This window comes from Myxocyprinus asiaticus, chromosome 12, assembly GCF_019703515.2.
Source record: "Myxocyprinus asiaticus isolate MX2 ecotype Aquarium Trade chromosome 12, UBuf_Myxa_2, whole genome shotgun sequence".
Classification (NCBI taxonomy): domain Eukaryota; kingdom Metazoa; phylum Chordata; class Actinopteri; order Cypriniformes; family Catostomidae; genus Myxocyprinus; species Myxocyprinus asiaticus.
The window spans coordinates 43700710-43724538 of record NC_059355.1 but is presented as its reverse complement, the minus strand read 5'-3'; the positions used below and the strand labels follow the sequence as shown (position 1 = coordinate 43724538).

Here is a 23829-nt window from a genome sequence, read left to right as displayed (position 1 = left end):
CTCACTCACTCACACTTATTCTTTCTATAAGATATTGCTGAGTCATCCACTGTGGCTCAAGGAGGTTGGCATTCAATGAACACATTGTTACGGAGCTGGCAAAGTCTAACAGGTCTAGCCATTACACACCAGTATAGATAAATACTAGAAATACATGACAACTCAATAGGCCCAATTCAAGATGCACAGTGCCATAAATAGGAACTAATTTACTGTTTATTCATGAGCTCAGTGGGTGGAGGTGAAGAATTGCTCATCAGGTTTTTCAAGTCATATTAAGAATGCATCACTGTCCTGGGCTAACAGCAATGCTAAGCTAGAGCAGTTAACATTTATTAAATACATATTTCACATTTCTTTTGAAAAGAAATTAAAGTAATTAATGGGCTTGGCTGTGAATAATCTGCAGTTGTACATGTACTGCTTGAGGAAGGATATTTGCTTTTAGCAATCATTTCCTGTCAATGCCTCATGGAGAGATTATAAATACAGTTTTAAAATCTTGGGCTTAATTCAATGCTGTCTATATTGTGTGTGTATATGCATACAGTAGATATATATATATATATATATATATATATATATATATATATGTATATGTATAATGGTAACATGGTATAGCCATGTATGTTTTATTTTTAGATATACCATGCTATTTTCATGGTACACCAAGGTACAGTACTCCAAAGAATACCCTGGTAAATGTTAAAGAACATGGTTGTACCATGATTTTACCTTAAAAAGCTGAAAGATTACCATATTTGTATACCATGGTATTTGCATGGAACTCCAAGGTGCAGTACTTTAAAGAATACCATGATATATGAATATGGTCATCTTTCAGTACCATGGTATTTTGCCGTCTGATACCGTGGTACCACCTAATAAAAAATAAAAAAAGATGAGTAGGTAGATCACTGTAAGTTTAAAGCCATGACAAAGGAGTTTTGTATCTAATTGCTTCATGACACAAAACATTACGTGCTTCTAGTGTGCCGCCTGATGCATTGCATTAATGACACACTTAAGTGCTTCTGAGACTGTCAGATCAATGAAATATGATACTGTTCTCATTTGTAGTGTACTGTCTAGTGCACACCCTCTCAGCTTCAGTCCCCCTTTCCTCTTCAGATCACATTTTGCAGGTGAAGATGTTTTTGGTTAAAATTTCCTTTGCTTTTTTTTTTTTTTTTTTTTTTTTGATTGGTAGATTAATTTAATCTGTAGACTAATTTTAGCATTGGTAAAGCTGCAAGACAGAAGGTTTTGTTGAGCGAGCACATAAAAAAATCAGTGTTCAATAACCCTGTCCCTAACTCACTACGGTAAGTATACGGTACAATAATTATTTTTTTTTATTTTTAGCTGTCGTGTCAGATTTGGTGCAAAATCTCAGGCTTACGTCATTCATCCTTGCGTGTTTACGTCATGTCCGTAAGCACAGAAAAGAAGGGCAGGTTACTGTGGTGCATGTGTGTGGTGGTGGGTGAGTAAATAATGAGAGAATGATAATTTTGGGGTAAACTATTCTTTTAAAGGTGAAGTGTGTAATTTACAGACTGACCTCACAGTGAAATCTGAAACAATTGGTTGACTTTTGTTTAGCAGAGATTGGGCCGTGCATACTGAAATTCAAAACACTGCCCCCAGTGACCAAGTGATAACTGTTGTTGATTGAATGGACATGTGTGTGTCCCATTTTCCAGATGAAATGACCAATGAGGGGTGCCAAAAGCAAGTTGTGAAGCGAGTTGTTTTCAGCTGTACAGGATGTAATACAGTGAACAGAAATGCATATTTTATTAACTGAACTCCCGAACCCAAACCCCAAACCTAAACCTAACCATCAGTGGAGTAAAAATGTAATGTTAAAGGGAAAAATGCAACCACTGAATCACGCTCATCACTGAATATGCAAGGGTGATTAGTTTCAATGGGGGATCCGAACTCTGGTCGTGCCACAAGGGAAAAATGTCTGATAGGAGATGATGCTTGTCGTTGAGTCAGCATAATGCGGCCAATCCTAGGGTACTGGAACTCTCAGAAACACTCACCCTGGATTTAATTGGTCAAATGAACAGATAGTTTTACTCCAAACCCACATAATTGGTTGAGCCAATGTTGCTATGTCTTTTTTGACTGCTGTGGAAGTTTTGATTTGTGAAAGTTACAGTATGTAAAAAAAAAAAAAAATACAATTCATGATATGACCCTTATAAAGAGGCTAAGAATATTAACGAGACCACAAGTTATTTTGCCCTCATCTATAACACACATGCATAAAATGTAAAAGAGCAGAATTATGTCTAGTGTATTGCTGAATGCTTTGACAGAGAGGGGTCCTTCTCGGTTCTCAAGAACAACACTGTCAGTTAACCAAAGTCACCCAAGGCAGAAAATTATAGTTTTTACTTTTTTGGCCTTAGTAGAAAAACTAGTGGGGTAACCTTACTAATAGATTCCATTTTTTGTGGCTTTAACAAATTGCATAATTCTGTATATTGTTCAGACAGTATAGCCTTAGTTAGACTTCCTGTACAAGTGCATGGACAATGGTTGTCCTTTTGTTTCATTGTTGATTTTACTTTCATTTAAAGGAATAGTTCACTAAAAAATAAAAATTCTCTCATCATTTACTCACCCTCATGCCATCCCAGATTTGTATGACTTGTTTTCTTCTGCAGAACACAAACACATTTTTTTAGAAGAATATCTCAGCTCTCCAGGTCCATACAATGCAAGTGAATGGTGACCAAAACTTTGAATCTCTAAAAAGCACATAGAGGCAGGATGAAAGTAATCCATACGATTCCAGTGGTTTAATCCACGTCTTCTGAAGTGATAAAATACATTTTGGATGAGAACAGACTAAAATATAACTCCTTTTTCACTATAAATCTTGACATCAGCAGTCTCCTTGGCGATCATGGTGATCACTTCCTAATGCCAACTAGCACTTTGTGCATGCGTCAAGCACTAGGAAGTGTAATTGAGCTTGAAATCATGATTGTGTCGAAAGACTGCAGTGGCAGGTTGTACAGTGAAAAGGAGTTACATTTTGGTCTGTTCTCGCCCAAATCCAATTGGTTCACTTCAGAAGACATGGATTAAACCACTGGAGCCTTATGGATTACTTTATGCAGCCTTTTTGTGCTTTTTAGTGCTTCAAAGTTTTGGCCACCATTCACTTGCATTGTATGGTCCTAAAGTGCAAAAGTATTCTTCTTAAAAACTTCATTTGTGTTCTGCAGTAGGAAGAAAGTCATACACATCTGGGACTGGCATGAGTGTGAGTAAATGATGAGAGACTTTTCATTTTTGGGAAAAAATATCCCTTTAAAGAATCTTACTGTGTTGAAACCTAATGTGGAATTGAAATTGTTGTAAAAAAAAAAAAAAAAAAGAAATGGCTTGTGACTTCAGAAGAAGGAACCTTCTGAAAGGAGACACTTCCTCTTTTGACAAGGGCTTACAGTGGGACTTTGTCAGCTGAATCCCAATGTAAAATGACAGAATATAATATAAACATTTTTATAGCTCACTTATCAACATGATGTACTATTTTGCTCAGATAATTATTATCTCTAATTATTGTCTTGAAACAAAAGCATACTATAGTTATGATTTTTAGTATTCAGATGTAGCTTGTATCTGTCAAGTTTTTAGATACAGGCATTACACCTCCAACTTCCTTGTTTCAAATATACATCAAACCATTTGGTTGCCACAGTTTACACTTTTCGGGCAAATCAATAAATATCTTATCAGACGTAATGGGTCATCACTGTGCCCTCTGAAGCATTTTACTGTTCTCTGTAGATTAGTATGAGGAGGGCTTTTCATAATCCAGATTTGGGAAATAATGGCTTATTTTTTTTCTTCATGTTAGACTGCCTTCACACTAAAAATTATATTCAGTCATACAGTGGATATCTCTGTTTAGATGTAATGTGTTGTGTTCGTGATTATTCAGATATACTGTATCTAATGAGCTACATTTTATTTCCTATATCCATTAAACCATAGTGTGTGTTACTAACAGAGTTTCAAAAAATATTATTAACTATACATGTTTTCCTCTCCCAAATTTCCAAATGTGCATTCTTTTTTTATACTGTTCTTTATGCAATTGCAGCATAGTGTCGATTAACCCCCCTCTGACATAATTTGTTCTTTCACACTGCTCTATCAAATCCATTAATCTCTTTCCGCTAGCTTTCATCCATGGATCAGGTTTGTAAGCCAGACCAGCTTTTCCTGGATTGCTCAGATTACTGTGCAGTGCAGGGATACTCTTTTTCTATAACCTGTGGGTTTAGAGATATGTCTCTCTCCTATTGAAAATCAAATCCTTGACATTTTAAAGCTGGATGAAATGACATTATTAAGACTATTTGAAGACAACTCTAAGTAGTACAAACAAATCAATATAATGGAAAAGAATACATATTCTGCATTTTAGAGATATAATAATACCAGATTACATTGCTAAGAATTGCTTAGGTGTTCTGAGTGGTTGCTAGGGTGTTCTGGGTGGTTGCTAGGTGGTTACTTAATAACTCAAATCAAGAGAGCCCAATGTTCTGATCCCCAGATATGGCTTCAGTGTAAATCAAAGGGATAATTTTGTGACAAATTATTATAAAGTGACAAATGTGAATCAGATCACTTCGAAGACTCAACAAGCTGCATGATTTGAGGTTTCATTTTTGTCTGTAGCACGAAATGGGGACAAGTTACACCCCAGATTTTGTACTTATGCTTAGGGGTTTTAAAAAACCCTAAACCTATGTATGAACAAACATAATAGTGGTGCTTCCTTTATAGCAAACACTAATAAATGCATTTTCTTAATGGATTCATGGTACCATCATTATAATATGACTTGGTTTGTTGAGATAATATAAAATCTCATAGAATAGAAGGATGAAAATAATAGCAGTGATCTGGTTTGTCTCTTTTTCAGGGTGATAAATGCAGGGAAGAGCATGTTGAATGAAGACCAGGCATCCTGTGAGCTGCTGTATGTGAGGAAGATCAGCAGTAAACAGCAACGCTGCTCCATGTTACTGGAGGACAGTGGGGTAAGTGGACACATGCCTATTATATACTATCCTGAAGAAAACATAATGGGATGCTTTATTAGGCTGGAATGGTATTCAGCCACCTTCATTATTGAAAAAGGAAACATTTTGGTTTTCTTGTTAATCCATTTCATGAGTATGCTCCTGTCCAGGTTTTATTTGTTCCTGTACACATATTCCGGCTCATTTTAGCGAACGTGCTTGCTTAAAAACACCTTTTTTTAGTTTCTTTCAAATTAGTATTAATCACCCCTTTGGTCTAGTCAGTGGGCAATATAGGCATTCACCTAGATTGCAACATGGGGCTCGCTTATCCACAGCCCTCTCTCTGTTCCAGTGAAATCACAAAATAAAATGCAACCAAAAGCAAACCTGGTCTTAAGGATTTCCATTAGATCTTTGAGTTCCAGGGCCCTTCGAAATTCCAGTTTAACCCCTGGATGTACCCATGCGGATTTGTGGCTGTTGTAGGCCTACGTCACAACACTTTTGCCATGAAACACCAGGCACAAGTTTAGAAAACGGTGTATTGCTAGAAAACCTAATCTTCATTTCTTTATATGTTATAATCATGGTATCAAAACACAAATGTCCCTGTCACATACTGTATGTTTTCAGATTATTTAAAATGGTAGTATGGTCATTATCTCAATTCTTGGTATCAATATTTATGAATCCAAAACACTGCATAGTTTCTGACGTTGGACAACTGTATGATAATTGTTGAACAGTCATATCCTGTTGTGAGCTAAGTGAAGCATACTAACTATCCTACTGTAAATATTACAGTATGTGAGATTAGGATTAGTAGACTATCTAGAAAATCATATTGCATTGAAACTTCTTGAGGTGCTATTTCTGGTGGATTTTTGAAGTGTGCATCTGTGAATTTTGGGGTTAATCTTCCCAACAACCACTTGTTCTACGAAAGAGGACACCCTAGTGATGACTGACTGATCTAGTCTATTAGTTGTCAGTCCCACTAACAGTATTTCATGTGTTGTCAAAGTGTTTGAACTTTTTCGGTTTTTGAAATATTGTGTGGCTTTTTTAATTTGATTGAATATTGTGGAGCATGGCAAGGTATTGAATATGAAGTTTGAATTGAACCCGGAAAATGTGCTGGTTATTTGCAGGTGATGTCTGTGCTGGTTTAGCGCATTATTTGCTAAAATAATTATGCAGATCAGGCACCAAAATCGCAATATGCACACGCAATTCCGATGTTGAGGGCCAATCCTGAGTGTTGTATAGCAGAGGATGCAGCAGACCACCTTGATGTGACACACTTTGGCAGGACTAAACAGCATCAGTAACTACAATGATTCAGACACCTGAATTATCTCTTTAATAAGCCGAAAGTGCGCTTCACTACACCACGCATTTGCGTATATGCAAGGTTATAACGCTCTTCTCCATCATTCATCATTGTTTGTTGAATTACTGCTGATATGATCGGTAGAAAATGTACACAAGCATCTCTTTTAAACAAAATTCATTTTACCGCCTGCTTGTACTTCTGGCTGTACACTTAAAAAAAATGGAAGTGTACTTAATCCTTTTGAGTTGGGACTGCATGAATACTTTTTGTGGTGTTAATGAAGCATTGATGAAACTGGCATGGGACTGGATGGGAGAACAAGTGTTTAAGTGTTATTTTATGCATTTTTTTAACAAGATGAGAATAGGAGGGGTTTTGTTCATGTGTAATGTTCTGTTATTTTGGTATTTAAAAAGAGTGCCTGTTATGCTGGAGTTTTGGGGGTTACCATTTTGGTGTAGGTGCTTTTTCTTTGTTTGAGGATGGGCTTCCACTTTCAAGTGAAACTTGATTTTAGTCCTGTTTAGCTCTATAAGAAATTGCTATAAAATTGAGTGCAACAGTTTCCTTGTCCTGACACTTGCTCACATGGCATATACTAATGATTAATAAAATAAACCAACCATAATAAAATTAATTAAATAAACCTTAGTAAATCGAGTTTGACAAACCTACTGAAGTTGAGTTAAAACTGCTATAGTACATTAATTTGACCTAATGTTGATTTATTCTGAATAAAAGATATTATATTTTGAGTAAAAAGTATTATTCAATTAAGAAAGAGTAATGACTTTATTTTTTGAGTCTAATAGCGCAATGTAAATTGCGGCAAGCAGTTTTTGTGAATGAAGCACGATCTATAATAAGCCTAATTTACATCGAAATGCGTGATTGTGCGGAACAGAATGACAATGATTTAATTAAAATACTCAAGACGCAGCGCAATTTTAGCGTTGATTGAGCCTACTTAAACTAGATTGCGGGTGGTTAGTGAATAAGATGCAGGTTTTTGCATTGAAATGGCACAAGGCAACTGTTTTGTGAAGGTGTTTTGTAAAGACTTCAAACATCCTCTTCAACAAAAGGCTTCTTTCCTTATTGTGCTAAAAAAAAAAAAATCAATAAATAATATTCCCGTAGTCTTCTTTTTAATGGAATTGTTGTGGATCAATTGAACTAGGCAAAAACAGTCTCAGGTAAGATTATGAAAGATTTAGCTTTGCTGAAGGAGCTCTGCTGACCACACTGACCTGATGAAATCCCATTAAGCTCGACACAGACATCTGTTCTTGGAGCACATTCATTTTAAATCTAACAAGTAAATCCGGATAAAATTGGAATTAAACATTTCCACAACTTTGACCCCGCTTCCACTTTGTATTAAGTAGAGCCCGACTGATATGGGATTTTTGAGACCGATACCGTTTTAAGGGGTTTACAATTCACCGATTACCGATATGGTGACCGATATAGTTTTTGCACCGATATGACTATGCAAAGGTACTCAGAAGGCTGCTTTCTAATATTTGACATTATTATTATACATTGTCAACAAATTCTAGCAATGAACATGAGAAAATAAAGAATAAATAAAAATACAGTAAATAGCTTAAACAACATCAGTACTGTTTAGTATCAGTCAGTTGCTGACCATTAAAATAAAGAATAAATTAAAATAAAGTAAATAGCTAAATAAACATCAGTACTGCATGTTTAGTATCAGTCAATTTGCTGACCATTAAAATAAAGAATAAATAAAAATAAAATAAATAGCTAAATAAACATCAGTAGTACTGTTTAGTATCAGTCAAATGCTGACTATATTAATACTGCCAGTCAATTATTGGCAGGGTGTAAAACAAGAAGCCTTTACACCTTTCGAGACAAGAGAAAAACTGCGGCAGCGGTGTTACACTGTATTTTGCTATACAAGTTCAGGGGAAACTTCAACTGTGGAAAACCAGACTTTTAAATATATTACATTTTATAAATGCAACGACTGGAATTGTTCAGTTGAAGGGGGTACCAAACTGTGAATCCTGAACAAAACAGTTTGTTGAATACATGTTTACACATTAGCTTCCACTCAGCTGACAAGCAATGAAAGTAGCTACGTGGTTAGCTAGTTAGCTATAAGCTCACTGTCACGGAGAGTAAAAGATGGACCAGCATTGCATCTCACCAACTAGGTAACAGCGTAGCATGAAATCAACACTCAACAGACACAATCCACCACCGCACTGTTGTCTGCTGAGCAGCAAAAAGATGCTCTGATGTTTACCTTTCAGTCTGCTACATTACTGACTGCACTGACAAACTATAGCTGGCCAACAGCAAACAGACATGAGTGACATGGTTGTCAAGGACAGGGTTAACGTTATATTAGTTATATTGAAAAGGGAAAATGATGGGGTCATTGTTTATTAACTTTCCAGCATGTATTTCACAAACTAGTAAGCAACTTACAGAGAAGACACCGCTCAACACCGCATCGCTTAACTCTGCCCTGTCTGCAGAGCCACCATCAGCTCAGAGTCAGCTCTGTAAACAGTGGAGTCGGAGCACGCTCTGCTGGACAAACTACGTAATGACACCAATTCTAAAGCATTGTTTTTTGCATTATATGTTCTGAAAAATGTTTTCATATCTGCGCAGATCGGTAAATATATACGGCGATACTGATATATCGGTGAAAGGCTAATATTGGCCGATAATATCGGCCGACCGATATATCGACGATATATCATGGCCGACATGGGCAGTTTTGAGGTGTTCTCATTTAGAATCACCACCACACCACCCCAACCCAACAACTTTGGGAGCATGTTTAAGTGGGTTTTGCCTAGGGCGCCAAACAAGCTAGAACCGCTGCTGATAAGGGCTCTGAGTGTTGTGACATCTGTTCAAGTCTGACGTACAAGATTTCTCTCATTATACCTCTCTTCCCTCATCCCAGATGAAAGATAAGTTGCTCAGAGGTTGCTATTTCATAGCTTAGCAGTTCATTTAAGTTTCAACTTTGTCTCAGATGTTGAGTAAGGAATAATAATTGCTTAGGAAAAATAAATAGAAACATGAGACAATTGCTGACATACAGCACAACTGTTTACAAGAACTTGCCTAGGCTTCAGAGCTCGACTTAAGCAAAATCTCTATTTGCCCTCCGTTTAATCTCATTGAAGTCTAGGAACAACAATTAAGATACTGAAAGAGATCTCATTTGTGATTTATCTTCCCTATGGGCATTTATTTCTCTGTCTAGCTCTCAAAATGGAAATTAAAAAACACCATCGTAGTTAGTTCCGAACGGTGAAAAATGGATTAAAAATCTCCAGCAGTATTTACTCCAAAGGTCGTTAGCCAGGACAGTGACATCTCCCCTTTCCCTTCTGCTTGCATCACGTGACATTCCCCTTCCCCCCACCTAAACCCCTCTCTCTACTCGTCTAAATCAATTACATCATGCTATCATCTGCTGTGTTGCCTGTTTGCAACAGTATGTGAATTAGAGAGAGATACACTGTAAACAGACAGGCTGGCAGATAAAGTGATAGCAAAAGGGCAGATATTCACTTAACATGGACCCCCTGCTCTGCAGAATCAGATTGAACCACAAACATTTGCTGTTGCCACAAGCCTTCCTGTTCAACAGCTGATCTTGCCTGATTGTGAGCGAGTAAGCACTCTTAGTTAATCTTGTCAACAGGTAATGTCAGGAAATTAAGATTTCAGAGTATTTATTTGTCCTAGAAAAGATGTAGAACGAGTCCTGATACCCTCCTGTGGCTTTACATGTTATTGTGCCTGATTGCACAGCTCTCTGGAATACTTGACTCTGATTGGTCAATTGCGGCATTCTATATATAAATATATATATATATATATATATATATATATATATATATATATATATATATATATATATATATATATATACACTGTGTATATATACTGTATAATATATAAAGTATTTAAATCACCTGTTTGTGTGATCTATATCTTATAATAGTAATTATTTTAAGAAGTGTAAAAAAAAAGAAGTGTGTAATTTTTTATTTTAAAATTAGGGCGGCGATTTAATGCATAAATTTAGTGCAATTTATTAATTGATAAAATGACCTGTTACAAAAATTAAGCAATTAATCATGCCCTGGACCTGGACGTCCGGTGCAATTCAAGCTTGATGTACAGCCTTGATGCAGTAAGGGGCAGTCAACACTCCTGCTGTACAGGCAACACGCCTTGTCAAACCGGCAAGCAGACAGTGCAGCCTTCTACAGATGACGGGCTCTTGTGCTCAGTGACAGCTCGACTGAGCACAACAGAATGCTGGAATCTTGAGACACGTTTATCCAACCATGTCTCATAGAATGATCGTTACTATAACTACATTTTTGCAAACTGACTTTTATGTGTCAAATTCTAAGTTTCTAAATTAACACTAGAGGCGCTACAACAACTGTGCATTTTATTCACTTTCACACAAGTCACGACTACAACGGCTGATTATGACTAAATAAACACTTATTTTTCACTCAGTTACTCACACACTGCTGTGTTATGATATCGAAGCACTTTTACGATAATGCATCAGTTACATTTTAAAGCTTGTATTACAGACTCACCTACTTTAATACACTTATTCTAATGTGATCAGCTTCCTTTCTGCATAGAGTGTTTGACTTTAGACTCTGAAGTGCGTGGTTTGAGACCAGTCAAGCACGCAAGCTGACTCATGAGACAAGAGTGCCATAGAAGCAACACAGGATGACGTGGTTGCTTCAGAAAATTAGCTTTTTGTTTTTAGAAGTTTATATTTTTATTTTAGATCAAAATTGGATAGGGTAAGGTTAAAGTTTTAGGTTTGGGAGGTTCGTTTCACTCATTAAAACCTCCAACTAATATAAACCTTGTCTCATTACTACATCAGTTCACTCGCTTGTCCACTGGACATTTCACCGGGAAACTGCAGCCAAATATGAATTAAGGCACATAATTTTGTCTTGCAAAAATGTTGCCACAGTCACGTGATGTTCATGAGACTAGGCTGGGTTTATCAAAGTTTCAAACTATGTTTACTTTGACACAGCGTCCTAAAAACACAGTGCTCATGACTAGAGGTGCTGAATTTTTTTTAATATATAACACAACCAGAGTGAGATGCTCCCGAAGCGTCTGTCTGATGCACAAATACGTAAACCAACAATTAAAAAGTTGGCTAATAATATAATTATGTTCAATGATATGGAAGGAAAACTTTTGACTTTTAAAGCCACTTTTGTGTTGTCTAAATGCGTTACTTGTCTGTTGCCACAGTATGTTGTTATTTATTTTAATTATCTGAATTATAAAATGTATTAAGCCTATATATTATTATTTTTATAATTATTGAATCTACTTTAACTTGATTTAGGGGCTTTTCTCAGTAATATTGGTATGTGATTGATTGCAATTAATTCAATTTATTAATCAGTACATCATGTAATTAATTCGATTAAACATTTAAATCGATTGTCAGCACTAGTAATAACACACCAGCACTAATGTGCAGACAACTATAAGTGTTTATCTGTTTGGTGCCACTAATCTTAAAGAAATTAAACACTTCAACTACCAGAGAGATTATAAGAATGAGACATGCCACAAATTTTTTTTCGGGATTTGAATGAAATTTATTAAATCGTTGTGGTAAGATTTTATTACTGATTTGAAATATGTTGTTTGAACATAATATTGGCCAACCAAACTTTTGGAGATTTTAGTCTTTCCCCATTCATGTAGATAGGAACTGTACTTGTATGACTGACCCTAACCCTTAAAAAGGGACTTTGCCTTAACTCAGCGTATTTACCCTTGGCACTATCTTATTCTTGCAGGACACTGCAGGTATTCCCATGCACTTCTGGGGTGTTTTTGATGGACATGCAGGCTCTGGAGCTGCACTCATGGCATCCAAACTTCTCCAACGTATCATCCGTGATCGGCTTTGCGATGTCGCCCATCTCCTTGAAAATCAGAACAGTCCACCGCCCATCTGCCTGGCCAAGAATGGGAGCCCCTTCCAAACTGAGGCCAAAAAAGGGGCCTGCCTGGATGGAGAGGAGCAGGATGGGCTCCCAGATGAGCCACGGTTCCACATGGAGAAAGACATTAGTGTGGAGAGCCTGGTGATGGGTATCATAGAGACTGCATTTAGACAGATGGTGAGAACTGTGGGGTGGAGACCATAGTCTATGCCAAGGCAATAGAAATTTAGAATAATAAATAATCACTAAATAAAACATCAAATATAGGGATTTTGTTTGTTCAGAGATGCTTTCGTTTAAAATCTTCCTTGTTCATATACTGTTGGTTGACCTTGTAATACACTTACAGTATTAAAGTACCATGGTATTTAGCATGCTTTTCAACATGATACTATAAAAATACCATGTGTTTTTGGACATATTACTTTGGTTGATAGGAATAGATTCTATGGTAGATAGAATGAAATGAAATGATAGAATGTTAATTCTACTGTATATGAACATGGTGTGATTCTAGTAGGCCTACTCAACTGAAATTTGATAAGGTCCCTGCTAAAAAGACTAACTTAAACCAGCCTAAGGTGGTTTGTCAGTCTTGGCTGCTTTAAGATGGTCTCTTAGCCTGCGCAAGCTGGTGGTCAGCTGGTTTAACTGGTCGGTCTGCTGGTCTCCCAGCCTAATCAGCTGACAAGCACATAAAACCATTTTATACCATTAAACCATTAACTAGACCAGTTTAACAAGTGAAAACCAGCCTGGTGGCCAGATAAGACCAGCAAACCACTGTAAGCTGGTTTAAGCTTGTATTATAGTCATTTGTAAGTCGCTTTGGATAAAGTGTCTGCTAAATATAAAATGTAATCCCTCAGTGCCGGGGTATATATCAAAGTACCATTGTATTACCTTCTGGAAAAGACTTTAGAATTCATATTGTTGGAAAGGCTTGAGAGACAACATAAATCTGGTCTAACATTCATCTATTAATGCTTTATCACTAGGAGTTTCTGTTGTCTAGGGCTCATTCATATGACATCGGCAGTATCTATCAAATTTACATGTGCGTGTTAAAGTAAATACTGATTTTACTGACTACTGTGCTGACTATAGATGTAATGCAAATAGAAGAGGGTACTCAGCCTGTTGTATTATTCTGCAGGATGACCTCATAGAGAGAGAGAAAGAATCTTACAGCATTTCTGGTGGCTGTTGTGCCTTGGTTGCAATACACTTGTTGGGAAAGCTCTATGTAGCAAATGCCGGAGACAGCAGGTAAGAGGTCTAAAAAGATTAAAGTAATGAAATACAGTATTTCAAAGAATTGCTTACAGCAGTTTTAACATGTATTGAAATATATTAGTCTTAAAAAGACGCACCATTTGTGATATTCGGATTTAAGAGTTTTTCTTTGTTATAAAATTATTATATTCTAATAGCCTCGATAAAGACTACATTTTCTAGCTAATGCTAGTTGGAGGAAATTGTTACTGCTAGAAATGTGGACGATATTTAGGAACGGTTACGGTACAACAGTTTAAAGTATGTCTTAAAGGAATATTCCTGGATCAATACAAGTTAAGCTCAATCGACTGCATTTGTGGCACAATATTGATTACCACAATAATTAGTTTTGACTTTTGCCCCTCCTTTTCTTTAAAAAATTTAAAATCTGGGTTACAGTGAGGAACTTAAAATGGAAGTGAATGGACGTTAAAATACTCACTTTTTCAAAAGTATAGCCACAAGACGTAAACAGTATGCTTGTAAATATGATTTTAGTGTGATAAAATCACTTACTAACCTTTTCTGTGTAAGTAATAGCCAATTTTACAACTTCGTTGCCATGACAATGTCATGTCAACAAACCCTCAAATGACTGTAAACATTTTATTAAATTATATGCTTCACATTTCTTCCTTTAGACCCTCCAATAATTGGCCTCATTTACTTCCATTGTAAGTGGCTTTTGCTTTTTATAAAGAAAAGTAGGGACGGGTCGAAATTCATTTTTGTGGTAATCAACATTATGCCACAAATGCTGTTGACTGAGCTTAACTTGTATTGAACCCAGAACAATATTATCTTCTAATTACTGTTATTGCAACAGTATGTTCCACATTGATTTAATAAAATTACATAATCATGACAGCTCTAACAGTAACAGATAGCCACAATGACAAACTGCCATACTGTAGAACGTATAATACACTTTTTTCTCCGCAGAGCCATAATTGTCAAAAAAAATGAGGTCGTCCCCATGTCCAATGAGTTCACACCTGAAAGTGAAAGACAAAGGTTACAGCATCTGGTGAGTTACAACTTTTACACTCCACTCTAATTCCAATACAATTCCAAGTCCCATATGACTTGTGTACCAAATATGGCTCCATTTGAATTTCTTTTCGTATTTATCCTGTATAATGGCTGACTGCTTCATTATTATTGTAAATCTTGAATTATCTGAGAGTTTTAAAGCTTTTGTGCTGTTTGAATCTAGGGCTTCCTTAAACCAGAGCTGCTCGGGAATGAGTTTACACATATTGAGTTCCCCAGACGCATCCAACACAAGGAGCTCGGCAAGAAGATGCTCTTCAGAGACCACACAATGACTGGCTGGTGAGTTTGAATGTCTTTGAATGAATGAGAGTGTTCTGGGAATGATTTTATGGTGGTTATGGTGGTTATTTTCAGAAATTTCACAGTGGCTTTTGTTTCAAAGCTTTAAATCTATTATTTTATTGTATTCCATAACCATTTTCCATTATTATTTCAGGGCGTATAAGACAATTGTAGAGGACGATCTCAAATTCCCACTGATTTATGGGGAAGGGAAGAAGGTAACTGAATATTGCTTGTTTTTTCTAACAATATAACTTTAAAAAGTCCAGATGCTTTAGATGGATTTTGTTTCAAGCTTCATAACAGTAACATTTGTCACAGGCCTAACACATAATCTAATGAATGTGAGAAATGAAAAGTTGCTTTTCCCCCACAGTTCTCACTGCTATTTATTACAAAGCAGCAGTGGTGAGGTGTTGCATACGGGAATTGCTAAAACACATTTACTCACAGTTACAGGGCAGAATGATGTCAAGTGTGATAAAGTTTATATACAGTAAATGGGCTTTTGAAATGACCTCATTTCAATTGAGAAACAATATGAAACATTTGCACTTTTTAGAATTCATTTGTCACACCGTAGGAACATTTAAAATGACCGATGATGGCAAAAAGGTGATTAAAATAAAAGAAATAGTGACCAGTCACAACATGTAAAATATTCACTTTCCTTTATCCATTCATAGAAGTTTTAACCTATTATAATTGTTTTTTTTTTTTTTTTTTCAAGTTAATGGAAATGTTTTGTGTCGACTACCCAAACCTACAACTTTAAGTTTGTGTTTGCATTCACAGGCCCGGGTCATGGCCACTATTGGCGTAACACGTGGTTTGGGCGATCACGACCTGAAAGTGTACAACTCAAACATTCATATCAAACCATTCCTATCATGCTGCCCAGAGGTGAGTATATAAGTGGGTATTTTTGTAAAAACATAAGCAAGGCCATTCTTTTGTTCTGCATTCAAATAGTCATTTAGCTTCTTAGTTACTTGTTTATTTAATAATCTATTCGCTCTACATGATAGAGATCATTCAGGACACTGATATATATTAGTGTCATAATGCCATGAGTTGAGTTTCATGCTAATATCCATGAATGGTCCAGGTAAAGGTGTATAACATCTCTGAGCACAAACATGGGCCTGATGATGTCCTGATCATGGGTAGTGATGGACTATGGGATGTCACAACTGATAGAGATGTTGCAGATGCAGTAACAACTTTCCTATCTGGCCGTGAACCCAACGAGCCCCTGAGGTAAGACTCTCTAGGCATAGGCATACAGAGGTTTACTTTTAAGGTTTTGATCATAGCTGACTAGATCACATGTGGTACATACGAAATTTGATAGCAACCTTTTTTCAACGGAGTTTAGTTATGACTGTTGTTTGGGCTCACTTGTAGTGTCAGAAAGTGAGGGATTTTGTTTATTTAATGATGGCTTTAAGCTCCATAGATGCAGTGGAATCCACTAAAAATAATACAAGAGGTTCTTTCTTTCAATCAGTTTAAAAGAAAAGGCCATAAAACAAATTAAAGGGATAGTTCACCCCAAAATGAAAATGATTTTATCTTTTAATCACCCTCATGCCATCCCAGATGTGTATGACTTTCTTTCTTCAGCAAAACACAAACAAAGATTTTTAGAAAAAATATCTCAGCTCTGTAGGTCCATACAATGCATGTGAATGGTGATCAGACCTTTGTAGCTCCAAAACTCACATAAAAGAAACATCAAAGTAATCCATATGACTCCAGTGTTTCAATCAATATCAGAAATATCAGAAACAATATAACAGGTGTGGGTGAGAAAAAGATAAAAAAAATTTTTTACTCTAAATCTCCACTTTAACTTTCACTTTCTGATGTGAAAGTGGAGATTTAGAATAAAATACTTTGATTTTGATCTGTTTCTCACCCACACCTATTAAATTGCTTCTGAAAACATGGATTTAAACCACCTTCAAGCCATTGTTAAACTATGCTCAAAATGTATTGGTGTACCTTTACGTAGTTTAACTGTATTTTATGAGCAACAGGTGATAAGAAGGGCTTACAGAATCATGGGAGATGAAACACATCCCCTGAACTCTCAGTTCGACCTTTTGTCCCTTGGGAGGCGTCTACGTGGTGTAAGGTGCCTTACAAATCAATATAAATTTACCTTTGTGCCTGTGGCTATTCGACTATGTAATGGGTGATATCAAAGTTTCTTATCATTATTATTGTATTTTTATGTATTTATTTATTTATCTTTAATATTTATTCTCAATGTGTGATCTGGTATGCTGTATTCTTGTTTAGTTATTGTGTTGTTGTGTGAAGCACTGCTGTAGCCCTATATTAATTGCCCCGCGGGGATTACTAAAGTTCTAATAATAATAATAATAATATGGATTACTTCTATGTTTACTTTATGAGATTTTTGGAGCTACAAAGGTCCGATCACAATTCACTTGCATTGTATGGACCTACAGAGCTGAGATATTCTTCTAAAAATCTTTGTTCAGCAAAAGAAAGAAAGTCATACACATCTTTGGGTGAACTATCCCTTTAACCAGATTTAGAACTACATTTTGAATAATTTTTTGAATTTTTGAATACTGAAAAAAACAAACAATATGAGTGTTTCTTTAACTTTGGGCAATTTCATGTCCTTGGCCTAGGGGTTGGTTTTTATTAAAACTAACAGATTTCAGCTTTTCTTCTTTTTGTTATATGAAGGTCACATTAAAACCGACTTTTTTACCAGGCCTTCATCATTTATTTTTTGTACTTTTCAAAATTCCTTTTATGTACAGATTGCCTTGTCGCAGACCTAGAGTTCAATATTAAACTATGTAAAACAATCATAAAAATATAAATTATATGTTATATGTTTAAAACTGTGATAATCTAAAAAAAAAAAAAAAGAAGAAGAGTGAAATAAACACAAATATTTTCAATATTTATTTTGTCATAATGATTTCTATGAATTTTTCAAAACGTATGACTGTCCCGCAGATGTGGCGTCATTTCCACCACTCCAAACAATTTTGCCCGTTTTCTCAAAAGTTAGTGTACTTGTTAACCAAGTTGACAAAAGTGTCAATGTCAATCAGGCCATAATTTAGCCAAATAATGCAAAAAATTTAAATAATATTTAATTGTGTGTATTTGGGATACTGTACATAAAAAATTAGATATGAAACTGCCTTGGCAAAACATTGAAAATGTCATTTCCATCACCGTCATTTCCACCATGGGATTCTATTAAACAGAATTTGAGATATGCTGGACACTGTGGTGGGAATTTTTATGAATTTCAAAAACAAAAAAATGATAAAGACGACATAAATCTCCTATGATGCACGTACATACACTGTTGGACATTGCTAGTAGACAAATTAAATGTACTAGTGAGAGTGTGACAAATGTTGTAACAGAAATGTACTTTTTAGGAATTTACAGGCTTACAGTCCCTTAATACTGTATGTTTTATATAGCAGTACTTTAATGGCACCCTGGGGGTCCACCCTCAGTTGACATCACTGTGCTCAGAGAATTTGCTGAATGGGGTATGTTTTAGTAGTACAACCAGCAGATGTCATTGTACTGTTTTTCATCTCTAAGCACGTGGATCCTCTCTTTTGCCACTCTGTGTTTACGTTTAATGCTTAGATATTGATGCAGTGCTTGTAATTTCCGTGTTTTAAAGGTACACCCTTGCAGCACAAGATCTCCTAATGCGTTCACGTGGAGTTCTGAAGGAGCGAGGATGGCGCTTGCCCAATGAAAGACTTGGCTCTGGTGATGACATCACAGTGTTTGTCATTCCACTGGCTGGAGCGGAGTTAGAGACATGACAAGGTGAGCCCACGTTCACTGGACAAGCACACCAGGACACGGCGAGAGAAAGGGCTTGGAATCCAAGAAATCATTTTCATTAGATCACATGGATCGGATATGAGAGACCCAATACCCCCTTCTCCGAGTTGTATGCTTCACTCTGAATATTGTCAAGCCCATGTCAGGTGTGGGATGACATCATCAAGTGCCATTCCTCCCCCTGCTCTCCACCTCTTTCTGATTTGTCTACTATATACTCAGCAAGTCAGTACAGGACACGAGGGCTTGTAACAGATGAGTATTCTTTAAAATTATAGTTCACGCAAAAATGAAAATTCTGTCATTTTTCACTCACTCTCATGTTGTTCCAAAGCTGTATCTTTCTTCTTTGGAAGAGAAAAGCAGATGTTAGGTGGAATTCAAGCCTCAGTCACCATTTGCTTTCATTCATTCTCCTTTTGTGTTCCTTGTAAGAAAGAAAGTCAGGCAGGTTTGGAACAACAATAGGGTGGGTAAATGATGACAGAATTTTTATTTTCGGCTGAACTGTCCCTTTAACATCAGTGGGGCATTTGAAATCTGAATCTCAGTGTGGCAAAGGAATAAGCCAATACTACTAAAAACCCTGATGGCAAAGGAAATAAAAAACAAAAGCACTTTATATCTAGCAGAAACCATTTGAGCTGTAATTTAAACTGCTGATTATTTCTGTCTCCAAAGACTGTTTCTGTTGACTGAATTTAAGGTTTTCTATAGCAAGACGCAATCAACAAAACAATGCAGGCTTTAGTTTTTCAGTCAGTTTAGCTGTTTTGGGTTCAAACAGGTCTTGAGAATTAAAGTCAACATGAAATCAAAATGGACCCTGTTTACTTTCTTAAAGGAATAGTTCATCCTAAATAAAAATTCTGTTATTTGAAGAATCTACTGCTTGCTCTGTTCCATGCAATTACAAAGAATGGGGACTGGAGCTTTCAAGTAATCATAAAAAGTGATCCATATGACTTGTGCGCTATGTTCCAAGTCTTTTGAAGTCATATGATAGCTTAGTGTGAGAAACAGACAGATAATGAAGTCATTATTCACTGAAAAACTTGACAGCTCTCCTTGGCACTTTCATGAGAGAAGTAATGATGTCCGATTCATTCTTCTGAGTCAGATATTTCCAATGAATCTGTAAATCGGATTCACCAGCCTGAATGATTTGTTCATGAATATAGTGTGCCGATCATACAGACAACTTTTTATGATGCTTATGGGTCATTCTATAATTGCGGATATATTTCATGTCCATGGGATATTTATTTAATGCATTTTCATCAATTTATAGTACCAATGCTTATATTCATAGTACATAATTATATTTTTCCAAATCACATCATTATTTGTTGGATAAGCCATCTCTTTTGTTCAAAAAGGTGCATATGACATAAAACCTTGGTATTCATCTGAGTTGGTCATTCTACTTTGCAAATGCATGAAAATGAGACCTTCATACTTCTGATTATATATAGATTATCAAGACATTTTATGCACTACAAAAAGTACTACGTTTTTATTGTGATATACGTAATTTTGTGTCTGTCCGAAAAAACAATGGTCAACTAAGTTATCCATCTGAAGAAAAAACATCACTTCAAAAAGGAACAGTTTGTCCTAATATCATATGACTTGCACAATATTGTGTAATTTCGTCAGGAAACACAAGGATGAAGGACTTAAAGTTATGTTCTTTCTCTTTTTTCCAAATACTTGTTAAAAAGCCAAGCCTGGGCCAAGAGTGGATTAATTGACTGTCAACAGTGTTACTCAAGTATTATCGCTTTAAACCTTTACAAGAAAAAATTACTACAAATGATTCAATATTATTGAAAATGCATTTCCAAAGATGCCATGTGCTCAGTAGTTCTAGGTCCCCTATGTTGAGAAAAGACTTGAAATGTTAAAAAATGTCAACAATGTTACCTGTCAACAATGTTTCTTAGTAATGGTAAAATAGTGGACAGTATGTAACATAGATTACACTTTTAGCACATTCTACAGATATTAAGAGTTGTTTAAAAATGTTACATTTAAAAATATACAATTTGTAAAATAACATTTGAAGGAGTTATTGAACATTAGCTTAGAAGTCATTTGGAACATTTTAAAATTATGTTCAGCAAAATAACTTTAAAACAATGTTTAGATGAAATAAATAAAAATGAGCATTGTCATAATTTTAACATGTGAAATATTATTGCTTGCTCATTTTTTCATAATTGTTGCTTTTGGTGAGTGGTCACATAATCCAATTTTTGGTTGCTATGTTAATTCTTGGTATTTTCCAAAAGAGTACAAAAATTACTTAATTTGTTGACAAATTAGGCTAGTAACATCATTCTTTTTAAGAAAAATATCCAAAATGAGGCTACCCTGAGTTTGCCCAATAGCAAATATATTGAATTTTAAAGTAGCTTTATAAGAAGATATTTGGGTATTGAGGGAAACTTTTACATTTTTTTCTTCTCACTATCAAATGCCAAATGTACTGCTAATTATAGATTGACCCTTATATTTTATGGTGCTTTTGCAACCTTTTTTTAAGCTTTAAAGCTCCAGTCACTATAATTTGTAATGGGAATGCATGGAAAAGTGCAACCAGTACAATCTTTAAAAAATTATCTTTTTATGTCCCTGGGAAGAATGAAAATTCATACAGGTTTGAAACAACAAGGGGGTGAGTAAATGGTGACAAAATTGTACCCAACGATTGTGCATGATTAATTTGTGCACATCAATTTGCCGATTAATAAAATTGAGGTCCGCCCTACGTTCCTTTTTTTTTATATCCCCTTTCACTGCGACCTGGGTAGCTCAGCAAGTAAAAGACGCTGACTACCACACCTGAAGTTGCAAGTTCGAATCCAGGGCGTACTGAGTGAATCCAGTCAGGCTTCCTAAGCAACCAATTGGCCTGGTTGCTAGGTTGGGTAGAGTCACATTGGGTTAACCTCCTCGTGGTCGCTATAATGTGGTTCTCAGTCTCGGTGGGGCACGTGGTGAGTTGTTCGTGGATGCCGCGGAGACTAGCGTGGGCCTCCACATGCACTAGGTCTCTGCGGTAATGCGCTCAACAAGCCGCGTCATAAGATGCGCCGATTGATGGTCTCAGATGCAGAGGCAACTGAGATTCGTCCTCCGCCACTCGGATTGAGGCGAGTCACTATGCCACCACGAGGACCTAGATCACATTGGGAATTGGGCATGCCAAATTGGTGAGAAAAGGGGAGAAAAAAAAAAAATATCCCCTTTCACTATAAAATATGTAACATTTCGGAAGTGGGTTCTGAATGCCATTTCATGTTTACTTTAAGCTCCTTAGAAATATAAACTAGTATCAACCCTGCTTCTGTAGACGTAGTTGAACCAGGATCATTTTCCCTACACCCCTAAAATCATGTGCAATGTACAGTATAAATGATTAAAAAGACAGCATTATCTGGGTTTAATTTCGGATAAAACATTGATGGGTATAGCAGGCGTTCTATACCCAACTGAACTGATTGCTTGCACTGCTGTAGATTTAATCATAGTGGCTGAATGACCAATTTCTTTGCTGTAGATAAAACCTTATCTGGTCTCAAACCTTTTGTCAGTGAGGAATCTAAATTCCAACAACCATTTAGATCCAGACCTGAACCTGAGAAACCCGAACTTCGTTTCATCAGTCATTTTGGTCTTTTTGTACACCTTGAATGTACTTTATCTCCTTTACTTGATGTCAGTGTTGTGACTGTGTAGTGTATACTGGATACATAATGAGTTCTGCCTTTCAAATGATGATTAACTGTCAAAGGATTACTCTTTGAAAATTATTATGTGACTAATTCTAAATAAATCTATCCTTTTTACAATGGCTCTTCTGTCATTACTTTTGGTGCGATTTTAATTAGTTCTATTTTTGGATGTGTTAGGTGTTAGTTTCATTATATTTTATCACATTCTATAAATGTCTTTTATATGCTGTTCCAGATGGTAACCAGATCTCACTGCCATTCACTCTGCAAAATAAACCTTGAAACATAAATTTTTGCCATCCTTGATTAGATACACCTACTATTTGTAGCTCTTCCATATTTTCCAAACAAGTATTTGTTTTTTGAATGTGTTTCATAACTAATTTTTACTTAAAATAAAAATATTAAAACATCAAGTTTTAAATGTTGAGGTTGGCTATTTTAATAGGCTAGATGTTAAGTGAATTATGAGAAAGTTCTAAATAGTGGTTAACTGATATGGGTTTGTCAAAGGCCAATGCTGATATCTAGAGAGTAGGGTGGATAATTGTCAATACAATGCTTATTTTATCGCAAATGGTACATACATAAAATGAAATCAAATTAAATAAATATATCTAAATAAAAATATTTGTATTATTATTTCTCCCCAATTTGGCATGCCCAATACCCAAAGCGCTCTTAAGTCCTTGTGGTGGCATAGTGACTCGCCTCAATCCGGGTAGCGGAGGATGAATCTCAGTTGCCTCCGCGTCTGAGACCATCAATCTGCGCATCATATCACATGGCTTGTTGAGTGTGTTACCGCAGAGACCTAGTGCTTGTGGAGGCTTCACGCTATTCTCCGCGGCATCCATGCACAACTTACCATGTGCCCCACCGAGAGCGAGAACCAATTTATGGCGACCAAGAGGAGGTTACCCCATGTGTCTGTACCCTCCCTAGCAACCAGGCCAATTTGGTTGCTTAGGAGACCTGGTTAGAGTCACTCAGCACGCCCTGGATTCGAACTCGTGACTCCAGGGGTGGTAGTCAGCGTCAATACTCGCTGAGCTACCCAGGCCCCAAATATTTGTATTATTAATAAATACAAAGTAATATTTTATTAAATATTTGGTCATTTAATTCTAATAAATAAAAATAATTAAAATGAAATTTTATTTTTTATTATT

The 23829-nt window shown here is 36.1% G+C and overlaps 1 protein-coding gene across 1 annotated transcript in view; it reads left to right on the top strand.

Annotated features, from left to right (window-relative positions):
- Window positions 1–22797, top strand: part of LOC127449349 (protein phosphatase 1H-like) — a 29631-nt gene extending 6834 nt beyond the window's left edge. The window contains exons 2-10 of the mRNA XM_051712713.1: window positions 4967–5084; window positions 12282–12608; window positions 13588–13700; window positions 14652–14736; window positions 14926–15044; window positions 15202–15265; window positions 15843–15950; window positions 16156–16307; window positions 18748–22797. Coding sequence (XP_051568673.1) covers window positions 4967–5084; window positions 12282–12608; window positions 13588–13700; window positions 14652–14736; window positions 14926–15044; window positions 15202–15265; window positions 15843–15950; window positions 16156–16307; window positions 18748–18895 — 1234 coding nt within the window. The 3' untranslated portion in view covers window positions 18896–22797. The remainder of the gene's footprint in view (window positions 1–4966; window positions 5085–12281; window positions 12609–13587; window positions 13701–14651; window positions 14737–14925; window positions 15045–15201; window positions 15266–15842; window positions 15951–16155; window positions 16308–18747) is intronic.
- Window positions 22798–23829: the final 1032 nt, after the last annotated feature.